The sequence below is a fragment of the Otolemur garnettii genome, unplaced genomic scaffold, assembly GCF_000181295.1.
Source record: "Otolemur garnettii isolate 467f Iridium unplaced genomic scaffold, OtoGar3 scaffold00082, whole genome shotgun sequence".
NCBI classification, from domain to species: Eukaryota; Metazoa; Chordata; class Mammalia; order Primates; family Galagidae; genus Otolemur; species Otolemur garnettii.
The window spans coordinates 5,084,607-5,101,566 of NW_003852477.1; the positions used below are offsets into that span (position 1 = coordinate 5,084,607).

The 16,960-nt window shown below is 38.8% G+C and overlaps 1 protein-coding gene across 1 annotated transcript in view; it reads left to right on the forward strand.

Annotated features, from left to right (window-relative positions):
• ABHD5 (abhydrolase domain containing 5) overlaps positions 1–9,604 on the forward strand; it is a 30,517-nt gene extending 20,913 nt beyond the window's left edge. The window contains exons 4-7 of the mRNA XM_012807996.2: positions 3,603–3,757; positions 6,561–6,672; positions 8,490–8,676; positions 9,245–9,604. Of these exons, the coding sequence (XP_012663450.2) occupies positions 3,603–3,757; positions 6,561–6,672; positions 8,490–8,676; positions 9,245–9,334 (544 nt within the window). The 3' untranslated portion in view covers positions 9,335–9,604. The remainder of the gene's footprint in view (positions 1–3,602; positions 3,758–6,560; positions 6,673–8,489; positions 8,677–9,244) is intronic.
• The last annotated feature ends 7,356 nt before the right edge of the window (positions 9,605–16,960 follow it).

Below are 16,960 nucleotides of genomic sequence, written 5' to 3' on the forward strand. Positions count from 1 at the left end.
TGTGTGTGTGTGTGTGTGTGTGTGTGTGTGTGTGTGTATGTATGTATGTATGTATGTATAGAGTTGAGGTATTGCTGTGTTGCCTCAGGCTGGTCTCAAATTCCTGTCTTCAAGCATTCCTCCTGCCTAGGTCTCCCAAAGTGCTGGGATTATAGGAAAGCATCATCATGCCCAGCTGGTCCTTGTTAGCATTTAGACCAAATGAAATCTGCTTTCACTGTGTTGGTGCAGGTGTTGTCCATTGGTTGGCCCTTCAGGCTGTAATCTGTTCCCATTCTGAAACTCAAGGCCAACTCCTATGACTAACACTGAGAAGAAAGCCTTTTTATATTTCTTTTCTTTTTTTTTTTTTGAGACAGAGCTTCAAGCTGTCCCCTGGGTAAAGTGCCGTGGCATCACAGCTCACAGCAACCTCCAACTTCTGGGCTCAAGTGAGTCTCCTGCCTCAGCCTCCCAAGTAGCTGGGACCACAGGCGTCCCCCACAACACCTGGGTTTTTTTTTTTTTTGGTTACAGCCCTCATTGTTGTTTGGCGGGCCCCGGCTGGATTCGAACCCACCACCTTAGGTGTATGTGGCTGGCATCTTACCCACTTGAACCACAGGCGCCGAGCCACCTTTTTATATTTCAAAACTAATGGACTGTTCTCTTGTTCTTACTCTGCTGGTTCTTTGTTTTTCCTGTAGTTTAAACCAGTATCTGTTTCTTGATGAGGATATTTAATAGGATGACTCTGTGTGCTGTCTGGTTGGACCCATTCCATACCCTAGATGTGAACTAACAATCCCAGCAGGGTGTGCTCTGTGAAATATTAGAGAATAGAGTTGAATAATTAGACTAGCTTAGATACACATTAAAATCATAACTCCTATCAAATGAGATAACCTATTTGCTAGAAGAAGAAGTGAGAAGAACTTGGTCTGGTGCAAAGTTATAATAATCTGTGAACCAAAACCTTTCATCAGGCTTTTCTGAAGAATAAAAATTAAATTTCTCACTGCTTACTGGGTTCCAGGCACTGTCTTCCCCTGCTCCCTAGGATAAATCCTACTCTAGCTAGTCTGTAGTGCTACTATAACTAGCTTACATTTACTGGATACAGAATAGCCACTCCCTAAGTACTGCATAGTCTGTCGCTTTAAAAACCTAAACATAAAAACTAAACATAAAAAAACCAGTACTTTCCGAGGTCTTCTACATGTAATAGAAACAGATGATCTATAACTGCAGTTTAGGTGGTGTATGGTTTTTGAAAATTATTTTCTAACTCTTTTGACCAAATTGTCTTGTATTGTTTGAAATAAAAAGTACAAACTATATCACAAGTGTAAGTAGCATTCCACAAAACTTGTTGCAGACACCCAAACGCATATAAAATTTTGTGGACAACACTTAACACTTGTCATGATGTATTTTTCTATTCCAAACAATATGATTTCATCAAAGAACAAACTAAACTAGTTCTTGACCCTCTGAATGATTTTATTACCCATTAGCAAGTAATGACCTATGAGAATAAGAAATAGCCTTGATGTTCTAATGTCCTCTGGAGGAGCAGAAAAATCCAGGCGGGACCAACTGCTATGCTTACTCTGTGATTATACTCTATAAAATTTGTACATCCATATAAACAAGGACAAAAAGGAAACATAGAAAACATAACAATCCAAATGTTTCCCAAGCATTTGCTAAGCACCATGCTAGGTTCTGAAGGAATGGGCTTGAACATTATAGGGGAAATGGACTCCTTTTTAAAAACAAACAAAAAGGTCACCTGCCATAGTATATATTCTTCGCATATTTGTTAAACTAACATTTTAATCTAAGGATATTTAGATCACATTAAAAAGGCAAGCCAAACTAAGGCAAAAACAAAACAATCAGTTTCAGACCTTTCCTTTTGTTCTCTTTCTTCTTGGGTTTAGCAGGTCAAAAAGAGCCTAGAAGAGATTGGACAGGATCTTTTAACATATCGGTAACATAGACTAACAATCTTTTATGGTAGGGTGGGTGGGTGGGTGGGGGTGTGTGTGTATATATATATATATATATTTTTTTTTTTTTTTAACACAGGGCCTCAAGCTGTTGCCCTGAGTAGAGTCCCGGGCATCACAGCTCACAGGCTCACAGCAACCTCCAACTCCTGGACTCAAGCGATTCTCCTGCCTCTGCCTCCCAAGTAGCTGGGACTATAGACACCTGCCACAATGCCCAGCTGTTTTTTGGTTGCAGCTGTCACTGTTGTTTGGCAGGCCCAGGCTGTAATAAAGAGTTCATTTTTCTCTTTGGAAGATAAGTCAATGTGAATAATAATGGCTGTTTCCTAACATGAATCTTTGTGGCTTTCAACCAGGTGGCTATTGCATTAATTTTACTCATATCTCTGGCTAACTACCCCCCCCCCACTCTTGCTTTTGAGCTGTAATAGAAGGAATTTAGGAGGTAGTCAAAAGAGATAGTCTTTACTGTTAATAACCAAACCAAAACAAGAAACTAGTTTCTAACCTCTATTAGAAAATATTCTAATATGCAATTGTTATGCTGTGAGGGCACACTAAGTATATGGAATTGTCACATATCCTGTATCTCCACATCGATTCATGGTTAAATCTCCTCAATGCCAGGAAATCTGGACTATAGTATTAGGACTGGTCAACAATTGATGATAAGCTTTCACCTTACTAATATGTTTATTTTATGTTGTTTAGCCTAATTTTCCGTGGCTTGTTGGCATCTGCTGGCACACTGGAGTGGAAATGGGGGTTTAGCCCTTGTGCTACATGAACTAGCATTGTTGAATAGGGCCAGTCACATAATGCATCTCAGCTTCCTTCTCATATGAGATGACACATTGGACTGAACATTCTCCAAGGGGCCATAGAGCTCTATGTTCTGGGTCTATGCTCTAAAGCTTATTTTTGCAAAACAGTCAAAGTAAAGGACTTGTTACTAACTCATCCTTTGTGCTAATGCAAATACTAAAACAGAATTTATGTAAGGAATAATACCATCTGTCCACCTATTTTAATTTCTTTATCTTTCTTTTTCATTTTGACTTAGGAAAGGAACTTTAGAATCATTGTCAGTTCATCCTTGAGAAATTTGTCTGGCATTTGTTGGCTGCTTTGGTTACAGTTGAACATTGTATTGTATCAGGAGGACCTTGTGCTTTGTTTAGAATCTTTATGATGTGTAAAAGCATGATGCAGCTACATGGAAATACTCCTGTTCTCGTTTTCCTTCATCAGAGAAAAGTTTCATATGATGGGAAAATTAAGATTATTAGCAATATAAAACATATAGCTCAGACAGGAAACATAATTATATACACTACTTTGCACATCTTTTCTTGTTCACATTTACATTTACAGATACTAAAAACAAAGCCCTCTTTCTGTCATACATCTCTCAACTCCTACTCAATCTGAAAAGTTTATGCATGGTAAGAGCATGATATAACCTGTTTTAGCCACTAGTCTTTAACGTGAAGGTTTTTGAAGGTGGTTCTACCTTGACTTCATAAATTTACTTCATAAATTATGCTCTTCATTTTCTTAGGGTGAATTTGGCAAATGAACTTAATTTTATTCTTTCCACAACAGAGTCAGCCATCTCATTTTAGTGGAGCCTTGGGGTTTTCCTGAACGACCAGATCTTGCTGATCAAGACAGGCCAATTCCAGTTTGGATCAGAGCTTTGGGAGCAGCTTTGACTCCCTTTAACCCTTTAGCTGGCCTCAGGATTGCCGGACCCTTTGGTGAGTGCTTTTGTTCTAAGAAAGCAAAATGTTATAGATTAGTAATAGAGGAATATTTATGAATCATATTGTTAGCCAAAAATCTAAAAACAAACAAAAAATCCCGAATCCTTATTTTTTTTCCCTTCCTCTAGTAAGTTTTGTCCTATGTACAGAGATAAAGAAGCTAGACTCTTCTCAAAGGAGAGTCTTTATGTTGTAATCATTACAAGTAATTAGCACAGCAGAGGAGGGAGACCCTGGGATGAGATTAGTCCAAACAGTCTGAAGAAAGCCAAGCAAGCAGAGTGTCTGGGAAATACAAAGGCTCTCTGCCAGCCTAGGCCCTGAGGAGAATGCGTGTACCATGCTGACCTGTTGGTGCGCCTTACGCCGATTGATGGTGTCCAGCTGGGAGACCACAGAACTTGATTTGGTCAGCCCTGGGGAGAGCAGGTGCCGACACACTTGTAGATTCCTCCTTTCTCTATAATGTCAGAGTGTGGGGAAGATAAAGTCATGGGGACTTCTAATATGTATTTCTGATCCTGTTTTGAGGTATTAGAGTTTATTCTCTAACTTTAGTTTGTTTGACTCTGTGCTACACTGTCGCAGCCCCTAGCCATGGTATCTCCTTCCCACATTGTCATGGGTGATGATGGTCTGAACCTCTGCCTTTGACCCATACCACTCATATCAGTCTGGAGCGCCTTTGGCTATGAGTAACTGAATGCTAAGTGGCTTAAACCATAAGGCCTTTTATTATTTCCCTATCAAGCAGTCTGGAGGTAGGTGGTTTCAGTGCTTGTTCTATCTCATAGTTAGCTCATTGATGTTAGGGTCTGGGTCTATGTTCTGTGAACCTCTTGACCTTTTTCCTCATGGTTGTTTGATGGCTGCTGTGGCATGGAGCATAATCTCTCAAAACAGCACCCTGACAAGAAGAAAGGAAAGCATAGAAAACAGTCCTTCTCAGCATAATGCTTTGTCAGGGAAGAAAATCTTCCCTGAAAGGCCCCAGCACACCTGCTCTTATGTCTGTGCTTACCCCTAGTTCCTCCATCAGCAAAGAAGAATAAATTTCTCTGACTGACCAATCATGATTTGTTCTCAGGGGCTGGAGGGGCCTGCTTTCCTGGGCACATTGCTGACTAATTGATACAATAGGGAAAACAGGTTCTGTTAGCAAGAAAAGCAGGATAGCAGGGGGAGCTGGATGAGGGTGTGGGAGCAGGTGCCTGGGGATGCTGCTCCTCTGCCCAGCCCTGGCCCCTTCTGGCCCTAATGCTGTCCGTGTGGGTGGGGAGAGCAGTGGGACTGTAGGACTCAGCTTCTGGAGACCACCACACTCCACTCCCTCAGTACTCTTACAGATGGCACTTGGTGCTCACCCCAGTCTTTCCAGCGCTCCCTAGTAGAGCCACTCCTTCTGTGAATTACTTACAAATTCACTAGTCTGTGTAGTTCTGAAATGTAAATGAATCTCACCAGATCACAGGTACACAAATAGCAATTATGGGTCAGGTGTGAAAAGAAGTTAGTAGGAGGGAGGGTACCTAAGATCTTGAGAGCCATGCCCTTGGTCCCCCATTATTGCTTGAGTTGAGGGGAGGGCCAGTAAAGAATCAAAGCATTGCTGCAGTAATGGGGTAGTAGTAACAGAAAGGGAAACTAGCCACTTTCTGAGGACCTGGGAGGGAACATTGTGGTGAGATGAAGGCCTCTGCTCTTCATCTTCTTTCCCTTAGGGGCCTTACCATCGCCTTTTTCTCAATCAGACTGTGTGGAGCCACCGTGAATGATCTTAACAGGGAGTGTTTGTAGTGTTACAATAAAAATGGAATTTATTTTCTCACTGAAATACTTATAAATGTCAATACTTCATTGAGATGTTTATGTGTCATAATTATGGAAGAAATGTGAGCTAATAATTTTGTATATGGGTTGCTCTGGCTCTGCACACCTGCCATATCTAAATAACTTATATTTCTACAAAAACAAATCTTAGAAAACTGGTATGTTTTTGAGTGCCTAAAACACATCCATAAGTCAGAAAACAATACTCTTTTTTTTTCCACATGAAAAGTCTTTATTAATCCTCTTGTGAAAAATCTATACAATGGCTGCAGATAACATCACTGTAGAGTCTTTACTCCTTCGCCTGTTATCCAATCTCCAGCACCAACATTAGCCTTTGCGGTGCCCCTGACTTTCTTCATTCTGTTCTTGAGTTCCTTTCGCTGCTTTCTTGACGTCTTTTTCTTCTCATACAGGCCATGCCTTGCAAGTCTATGTTTGGGTTCATTTTTCTTTGCATAATCCAAGGAATCATAAATCATGCCAAAGCCCGTTGTCTTCCCACCACCAAAGTGAGTTCTGAATCCAAATACAAAGATGACATCGGGTGTGGTCTTGTATATCTTGGCTAGTTTTTCTCTAATTTCTGTCTTTGGTACTGTTGCCTTCCCAGGGTGAAGGACAACAATGACCATTTGTTTCCTCTGAAGTAGCCGGTTAGTCATGAACTTCCTGGTCCGGATGGTTACTGTTATCGTTCATGATGGCGAGTGATCGTCAGGCAGCCAGGGAGCAGAAAACAATACTCTTTAATTGTAATGAATTTATTTTAGTTTTTATTTACGGAACCTGAGGAGAGCAGTTTCCAGATTCTGTTCTTTCACCTAAAATACATATTGTTATACATGTATATATGTTTACATATAATGCTCATTATAGATGCAAACACTAAAACTTCCTATATTATTTTGTCTATAAGTTACATATAATTTAAAACAGGCATGTTTTTTTCTTTCCTGTTAAACAGGTTTAAGTCTAGTGCAGCGTTTAAGGCCTGATTTCAAACGGAAGTATTCGTCAATGTTCGAAGACGATACTGTGACGGAGTACATCTACCACTGTAACGTGCAGACTCCAAGGTAACAGTTCTGATTCTAAATGTACTTGGGTCTCAGTTTTCTTTCTTGAAAATGTATCTGAAGTTCAGAAGATTTCTATCGATAGTTAAATGACTAAAAGGACAAGTGTCTAATACTGCTGAATTCTCTCCTTTTTTCATAGAGTACCTGCTAGAGAAAACATTGTGCTGGGTTCTGAATGAGGGGTTAAAAATTGAGATGTCCTTTCCCTCCCTAAAGTGCTTATGGGACAGTTGGTAAAGTCTTGGTTTGGGGCTTCTCTAGGAGGTGATCTGAGATGAAGAATTTCACGTTAAGCAGTGTTTCCCAAACTAAGTAGGAATGTTCACATAGAAGGTGCTGGATTTCTATACAGTGGATCTTCTTCCACCCTTTACTGTACCAAAGTGCATGGGAGATACTGTGTAACATTTTTCAGGTTTGTTTGATGGTTGTATCTCTCTTTTACTGAGTAGCTCCAAATGTCTATAGCTCGGCATGAGAAAGATATCTGCAGAGGGTGAGGACTAGGTGAGGGATTCTGCATGCATTTTGACCGCTATTATAGGGAGAGAGAGAGAGCATCTCAGCAAGAGGGAGTGGAGGAAACAGAGCCTGAAGACAGTGGGGAGCTAGGAGCAAGCTGAAGGACAAGGCCCTCAAGTTTGTAAGAGGAGCATCAAGAAGAGTGGGAAGATGAGAGCTGCACTTCTCATGCTTTGTTGGGTACCGGAATTCTTGAGGAGTGTGTTAAAAATGGTACACCTGAGACTTGTTTCTAAGTCTCTAACTCCACAGTTCTGGCTGCATCTCTGACAAGTCCTCCAGGTATTTCTAGTATAGGTGGGCCTTGGAGCCTACCCCTCCACCCCCAAATCAGTGAGTTCGACCCTGTTGGAGTACATTTTAAAATGTAGAAGTGGTATCTCGTCCTTTCTAATAATGAGACTTAGGTGAAAGGCTAAAAGCCTGCATGCAGAGAAAGACTCCCTCCCTTGTTGTTTTCCTCTCTCACTTTTGACAGAAAACATAGACACTTTATTAAAAAGTTTGAGGCCGTGAAAGCTATTGATGGGAATAGCTGTAGCCTCATTGTTTTTAATCAAGTAGGCTAGAGGGTCAGGCTCCTTAAGAGGTGAGGTTTTGTGACTTCTAGGCAGTTGGGTCTGGTGATTAATCTATGCACACACACTTAATTGCTTGTTTCGACAGTTTTTAGGCATCTGTCTCAGGAACTTTACCCACTGCCCTGCCTGGTCTTGTGTTTTACTCTTCACTCACTCTCATTATGCAGTTCTAGTGTGTTGCCTTTCTTATGAAACTCAATTTCTTCATTAAAGGCAATTTAGAGTAATGTCTAGTTCTGCAAGAATAGCGGAAATGAAAGCAAAATGGACCTATCCTGGGAGTTTGCAAGAATACCTAATCTGTGTTTCTTCTTAAATTAGTAATGGTTTTGCTATTGCAAAGCTGGTGCCATTAACCCATGGACAGCTACCTTCTACATCAGTTTGAAATGAGTCAGAGTGAAAGAACTTATTTTAACTATCCACACAAGAAATAATTCCATAAGTTAATGATAGAGAACTAGGGTTGCATGTTTTGGTTTGGAAGAAGATAACTGCTTGTCAGCTGCTTCTTACACAGCAGCCTTAACAGTGATATACCTTCTGTGAGGTTTGTTCCTTCTGTCCAGTAACTTATTTTCTATTTAAGCTGAGATTTTTTTTCTTAAATGCTAGAAAAACTAAATATGAATGTGTTTTAGTAGAGGCGAGAGTACAGTGCGTATTCATTCCCAAAAGTCCTACAAGGTAATTTTCTTCTTGCCTTTACAGTGGTGAGACAGCTTTCAAGAATATGACTATTCCTTATGGATGGGCAAAGAGGCCAATGCTCCAGCGAATTGGTAAAATGCATCCTGACATTCCAATTTCAGTGATCTTCGGTGCCCGATCCTGCATAGATGGCAATTCTGGCACCAGCATCCAGTCATTACGACCACATTCGTATGTGAAGACGATAGTAAGTGTGTGGCTTTATTTTGATTTGTTGGATGTAGGTGAAGTCTGTTTTATATGACCCTGAAATGTTGTTGCGGGTCATCCCTGTGATTTCATATTTGAGTTAGGCCTGCAACCTCTGTCAGAGACCTAGTATCACATGTGATGGGGGCAGAGTTTGATCCACACAAATCTTCATGTCCAAACAGAATCACCTTCCTGCCTTTTCTATTCCTAGAGCCTTAGCATCCCAGCATTCCTAGAGACTGGGAGAGGGGCTAGTCCAATAGCTCCTCAACTCACTCTGCCTAACAGGGCAGCACGTTCTCACTTTGTTCAGCTTCTCTGTTGGCCTTTCATTAGTGGTCAATTTTGAGTTTTTTGTATATTAAAATTGTATTAAGATTGAGTAGATTTATCTATTTTCAGATTCTTTTAATAGAAATAATAGTTACTAAAAATCAATGTTGCTTATTCTTTTTTATTTAAATATATTGGCTCTCACTTTTATTACTAACAGTCTTTGCTCATATGCCATTGTGTTTTATTAAATGCTTTCATTCACTATCTAAATGTTTTTCCTTACCCAGGCTATTCTTGGAGCAGGGCATTATGTATACGCAGATCAACCGGAAGAGTTCAATCAGAAAGTAAAGGAAATCTGTGATACCGTGGACTGAATACTCTGAAGCTGTTTGGGGAAACCTGGTGACTGATACAGTTCTTCAATAATAATTTATAATCGACTATGAAGAGCAAGGAATACAACACAAGAAGCAGGCAGTCTTCTTGACTGTACTTTGCACATGTTTTCCTTATGAAGTTGCTTGCACATTTAAACCAGTTAGTGCCTTCTAAAAGAATGACTTTCCTTTCTCCTACACAAAATTGAAATACGTAAGAGTCGCCACATTTAATAGCTTTAAATAAAAGGTTATTTGTCCCTCTGATGTACTGAAAAATTGTAATTTTTCAGCTGAGAACTTTTTTCATTTTTATCTAACTTCGGTAGTTGGGTACTTTTTATATTACAACCTATATTGCCAATTTAAAGAAGAGATTTCTGGGTTTATTATATACTGAAAAGGTGCACTTTATTTGCCTATATTTATCATGTCTAATAACTAATATAGTTAATCTGTTTTTAAGGTAAAAATTATCAGTTCAGAATATTTCACTATGTTTTTGAAATGGAGTGACAAGACAGATTTTTGGTTAAAAGTATATGAGCCAATCGCTAGCGTTAATTTTTCTGATTTTGTCTTTTATATTTAAGACCACAAAACTTTGTTCAAATTTTTAAATACAGTCCATCATGATGTGTATAATCTGCAATAACATAACCCCATAACGTATATGTGTGATATAATTCTATACTTCTAAGGAAACATAACGTTAATACTTGAGTGATTCACATACTGAAAAGCCTTAACTAAAAGTCTGCCTTTATTCTTCCCAATACTACTATTATTTTCCATAAACCAATCTGTAATAGAACAGATTTCTTCACTTAAAGGGATGTTAAGACTGTTACCTTCCAATAAGCCAAGTCATATCATATTTTAATTAACATTTAACTTTTGTAGATGGGTGCTAAAACTGGATTACATTTATACCACTAAAATATAAAAATAGGGGGTGCTATTAAGTCTTACAGCACCAGAAATGAGCTAGTACTTGGGTTTTTTATTATTATTAATAATTGTATTATGTTGATTAAATCATTACATACTTGAAGTTATAATTCTATAAGGTTGATTAAACTATTATTTGATAGTAACAACCAACAAGTGTATCACTTTCTGTGGTTTTAAAATGAGGAAAACTACTTTGAAACTGTGAAAAAGCTCCTTTTGATAACTGGCTGCTGAGAAAACCTCCACAGAAGAAAATGGAATAGGATTGTCACTAACAAGGCCCCTTTGCCTTGTGTTTGGCTAACGTTGCTTGTCTAGGAGAAAGGTGGTTAAATGAAGTCAAGCAAATAATGGTTTCATAGTTTTGGTTATTGCAATTTTAAAGTGGTTAATTAGGAAATACATAGTTGTTAGGAAATGTAAGGTTGTGTCACTGTTGATTAACTGCCAGAATGTTCAGTTTTCAAAGTCTCTCCCTTATATAAAAAAAAAAAAATAGTTATACTGAAGCTGGCAAACAGCTTCACGATGAGTAATTTATCTCACTAGACAGGTTAAATAGATTAGTGCAAGAAGGCAACATGAGAGCCAAGATGTGTTGTGTGATTTCTCTGCTTTAAGAACAAATTATCCTTAACTTTTTATTAGTTATTGTCTTGTATGGCCAGATTCAAACCTATAAATGATAAAAATGATTTGGGTAATATTTTTGTTTGACACATTCTCCAATCTCTCTTAATTATACTTTGCTGGGCAGATACCAGTTCACTTATACAAGAAGGTCTCTGCACAGGAAACTTGGTCCTAGCCCTTGGGGTAAAGTGTCGCTTAGTGAATGAGATTTCTGGCCACAGATGTGTCAGGTGATTCAAGAAAAAGATATACACAAATATCAAGTGAAACTTACTTTCCTACTTGCTGAATTTGCTTTATTTGAAAAATGTTACAACTCTTTTTAAAAGTTAGATTTTACCTTGGGGTATAGTATATGTAATTTCGTGAAGATTGAACTAGCAGAGAGGGTCACAATCCTCAAATCCTTAAAAATAATAGTGGGTGCTAAATGTTTTCTTTAAAAAAATCTATTACAGCATTTGATCTTTGCTAAGTTATAAACAATGTAATTTTATTTTACAGAATAAATTCAACTATGATAGTCACAAAGAGACAGCTGTATATTTCTTGAGTCTTGAACTATGGACTGATCTGTTCATAATGGTTTGACAGGATCCTAGACCCGGGGAGTGTTAGGTAAACCCTTGTTACTCTGAAGGAAGGCTGTTCTGCAGTTGTTGTGGCTTCCATACGTATATGGCTATGTGCACACATTCCCTTAAGATTTCTGTTTTCTTCCTTGTTCTTCTAAAACTCATTTTCTAAAAGTTGAGGCCCAAGCTTGGTTTTGGAATATTATTTAGAGAACACTTTTGAAATGTGTCCATTCATATATATTGTTTATCTTTAAAGGACCACACTAGCTGCCAGTAAAGCAAGAAGTTTTTTCCTGTGCCAAGGTATTAGAAAGAATAAACGAGTAGCCAAAGAACCTAGAAAATAACACTGAGGAAAGAGGAATAACTCTACCTCCCCAACCTGCAGCCTGCCAGCCACAAGCATATTATGGGAGTATATACTTTTTGCTTATCTGATGGCAGGCATCTCAAAAGTCATGCATGGACCTTTTTGTTTGCTCATCAGCTTTCATTAGTGTTTATATGTTTAACATGTAGCCCAAGACAACTCTGCTTCCAATGTTGTGTGGAGAGGCTAAAATGTTGGACAAAAGAAAGTTTTAGGAATTTAGCATATGAAAGGAAACATAATAGTGTTGAGACAAGAGTGGTTAACCATATGGAAAAAGAAAAGTTGAATCCATTTCTCACACCGTACACGGGATAAAATCCGAATGGATTGAAAACCCAGTTGTAAAAACAAAACCCTCTAAATAACTCAAAGAAAATATGGGTGAATTCTTGCATAATCTGGAAGTAGGAAAAATCTTCCTAAGACTAAAAATCCAGAAGCAATAAAAAGAAAAGTTTATATTTTTAACTAGCTAAAAATAATTTTGGATGGCCAAGAAAGCAAAGTTATAAGATAAATAAGAAACTAGCCAAAACATTTGTAGCATGTATTATAATGGGCTAATTATGGCCCTAAAATATGAAGAATTTCTAAACTTTGGGAAGAACATGAAGAATGGGCAAAAAGATATGAACAGATAACTTTACAGAAAATAAAATGCAAATATCCCTTAAATGTCTGAGGATATATATGATAAGAGAAACACAAGTTAAAACTACTGAAACACCTCTCTTACCTGGCAGACTCGGAAAATCTAAATTAGGCAATGTGTACTGGGCACAGTGGCTCACGCCGGTAGTCCTGGCACTCTGGGAGGCTGAGGTGGGTGGGTCACCTGAGATTAGGAGTTTGAGACCAGCCTGAGCAAAGCGAGACCCTTTCTGTACTAAAAATAGAAAAAACTAGCCAGGTATTGTGGTAGGTGCCAGTAGTCCCGGGGGAAGCTGAGGCAAGAAGATCGTTTGTGCCCATGAACTTGAGGTTGCTGTGAGCTGTGACGCCATGGCACTCTATCCAGGGTGACAGAGGAAGACTCTCATAAATAAGGCAATGTATGCTGTTGGTGAGACAGTGGGGAAACAGACGTCCTGAAAAGTACAAATCTTCATGAATGGAATTTGTTAATAACTAGCAAAATTATATATGTTTATTCGTCAAACTAATAGTCCCACTTCTGTGACGCACTGACAAGAATATGAAATGCTACATACCCAGATATGTTTATTATAGCACTATTTATGGTATCTGAAGCCACTCAAATCTCCACTGATAGAGGACTAATGGAAGGAAACTGTTATATCCGTACAATGAAATACTGCACAGCTGTAAAAAGGTAATGAGGACTATTTCTGTGTGCTGTTCTGGAGCCATCTCCAGAATAGAGGAAGTGAAAATGTAAACTGCTGAATGTTTTGAAACTCTGTGTATGGGTATTTATACATGATAGTGAAAATATTGTGTATGGTGTCCTGTTGTTTAAGAAACAGAAAAATGAAATATATATATTTCCATATATATATGTACACACCGTGTATGTACCATGTATTTGCTACTATTTTTTTAAAAAAAGAGATGAAAGGATCTTTTGAGACCAGCCTGAGCAAAGTGAGACCCTTTCTCTACTAAAAAGAAAAAACTAGCCAGGTATTGTGGTGGGCACCAGTAGTCCCAGGGGGAAGCTGAGGCAAGATCACTTGTGCCCAATAACTAATAAAAAGATTCTCTTGGTAGTAGTGCTAAGGAGATGGACAAGGATAGTAACTAGATCTGAATCTTGTATGCCTTTTACTTTGGTGCCCTGTCAATGTTTTGTATAATTGAAAATTTTCTAAAAAAGCAAGTCTTAGCTGGGTGCAGTGGCTTGCGCCTATAATCTTAGCATTTTGAGAGGCTAAGGAAGGAGGATCACTTGAAGCCAGAAGTTCAAGACCAGACTGGGCAACATAGCAGGACCCTGTCTCTATAAAAAATAAAAGAAAATTCACCAGCCATGATGGCACATGTCTAGTCTCAGCTACTCAGGAGGTTAAGGCTTGCTTGAGCCCTGGAGTTTGATTGCTGTGAGCTATGATAATGCCACTGCATTCTAGTCTAGGCAACAGAGCAAGACCCAGTCTCAAAAAAACAGAATGAAAAACAACTCCACACATAGAATTACTTCAGGTGACTTGAAAGCCCAGCATTTTGTCTGTACTCTCCTAATACAATATATCCTACAGATCAAAATAACCACAAAGAAATCTTAGACTGCATTTAGTAGTTTTATTTTTAGCAATGGCATTGGTGGAGTCATTTTGAAACTCTGTGTATGGGTATTTATATATGATAGAGAAAATATTATGTCATTGGAATCAAAAGCCAAGATTTTCAGAAGAGGAAAGAGACACAGAATACAATCAAGTAAAAGCCCTGAATTTTATATTTGAATTCGAAATATCAGTAAAATCTTCTGATTTTTTTTGTCTTTCTAAAAAATACTTATTACATAACTTTGTCCACTGAAAAGGCTTAGAAGTCATCACAACCCCCATCACTCTAGCAACCAGACTGTCCCACTAAAAGAGGCAAAGATATAAGTCTTGTTTCAGAATGCAAGGAAGGAAGCAATGAGAAAGAGAGATCATGTGAAAAAGACCCAGGAGCTAACTGAAAGGGCTTTCCATGGGTCAAAGATGGGACAATCTGAGCATCAGAAAGAATAATGGGGGCAGGTATGGCATCTCCCACCTGCAATCCTACCACTTTGGGAGGCCAAGGAGGAAGGATTTCTTGGGGCCAGGAATTCAAGACCAGCCTGGGCAGTAGCAAGACCCCCATCTCTACAAAAAAATAAAAAATTAGCCGGGTATAAGGAGCATCACTTAATTTAAGCCCAGGAACTTGAGGTTGCAGTGCACTATGGTAACACCACTACAGTCTCACCTAGACAACATGGGTTGAAATTTGATATAGATAAACATTCATCAGGCCATAATGCTATTTAAAAATTTAATTGATCATTTTTGAAGGTTACTAAAACACCATTTCAGTATTTCAAAAATTGCTGATGAGAAGAATGAAACATCCTAATTTCTTTGTGTATCAGGTTTACCTGATAAGGGAAGATTATTCATGTAAGAATCATAGCTAAGTGACAGAAGAATGATAGGATTAGGAAAACACCAATTTTCTGCCTCTAATGAAATAACAGATGTAGTCTGCTAAAAGCATGAGGTGAAAAGTTGATCACAAACATTTTATTTATTTTTTGAGACAGAGTCTGACTATGTGGCCCTCGGTAGAGTGTTGGGGTATCACAGCTCACAGCAACCTCCAACTCTTGGTCTTTAAGCAATTCTCTTGCCTAAGCCTCCCAAGTAGCTGGGATACAGGCGCCTGCTACAATGCCCAGCCGTTTTTTTTTTGTTGTTGTTGCCTTTGTTTAGCTGGCCTGGGCTGGGTTCGAACTTGCCAGCCTCAGTGTATGTGGCTGGTGCCATAACCACTGTGTTACTGGCGTTGAACCCATCACAAACATTTTATTGGGTGGCTCAGGTTGAAAACATCTGAACCCAGTGATCACTCTTAGTATTACTGAAAAAGGAACAAGCAGACATGACATGCCTCTGATGGGTTGCAGTAGCAAGAACCCAACCCTACTGTGATGAATGGATTATTGCCCCAAACAAACAGAATTGAACCTGAATCTAATTGACCCTCCACCTCTAATAATGAGTTTGAAAAAAACATGGAAGATTGAGGAACACGTTAGCCCACTGAATCCAGAATGTGGGATGTTCTGTAGGGCAAATAATCCAATTTTTTTTTTTTTTTAACAAATTGAAGGTATAAAATAAAAGTGATAGTGGGACTTAAAGATTAGAGGAACTTAAAGGACTTTGAATTCTTATTTGAACAAAATAAAAGACATATTTGAAACAGTTCAAGAAAAGTTTAAGGTGGACTGATGATATTAAGGAATTACTAATTTTGTTGGGTGAAATAATGGTATGGTAACTTTTTTTTAAAGGTCTTATCTGTTAGAGATACGTGCTGAAGTATTTATGGTTGAAATTATAACTGGGGTTTCCCTAAAAATATTGCAGGGGAAAAAGGCCAGGGGCAGGAACTAGATAAAATAAACAATGTTACGTTGGTGGTAGGTTATAGACATTTAGGGCTTATGTGGGGTTTGTTCTGTCTTCTCTACTGTTACACATGTTTAAGGATTACTATAATAGAAATGTAAGGAAATGAGAGAGATTGGATAATACCGGTATAGACAACTTTTTCTAGGTATAAAGAAAGAGCAGAAGGTAGGTAGTAGCTGGAGGGAGAGCCTTAGATGTGTAAGATACATACCCAGCAGAAAGAGGGGGAAAGTGGCTTGGTGCCTGTAGCTCAGTGGCTAGGGTGCCGGCCACAGGGCCTGCCCAACAACAATGACAACTACAACGGAGGAAATAGCCGGGCATTTTGGAGGGCGCCTGTAGTCCCAGCTACTTCAGAGGCTGAGGCAAGAGAATCACTTAAGCCCAAGAGTTTGAGGTTGCTGTGAGCTGTGACTCCACGGCGCTCTACCCAGGATGACAGCTTGAAACTGTCTCAAAAAAAAAAGAGGGGGAAAGTGGTTCAGGAGAGCACAGTTGGGGTGAAGTATTAAAGGCTAAGGGCTAATAGGAACTCTCATACTATTCATGGATTGTAATAGGTACAGCCCTTTTTTTTTTGACAAATCATTTACTAATACTATATGTGGCAAAGTTTTAAATGCTCCACACCATTTGACAGGGCAGTTTTGTTGCCAAATTTCTGTCCCACAGATATACCAAAACCAATATCCAAAGACACATGTTCCTTGTGACATTGTAATATTCAAAGTCTGAACTCAAACATGTTACTGATCAAATTATGCTACATTTATACACGGGAGTAGTTCCAAAATGTCTTTAATGAAAAACAAACCAAAATGCAAAATACTCATGTATGTAAACAGACACATGGGTGGCGCCTGTGGCTCAAAAGGATAGGGCACTGGCCCCATATGCCAAAGGTGGCAGGTTCAAACCCAGCCCTGGCCAAAAACTGGAAAAAAAAAAAAAACGG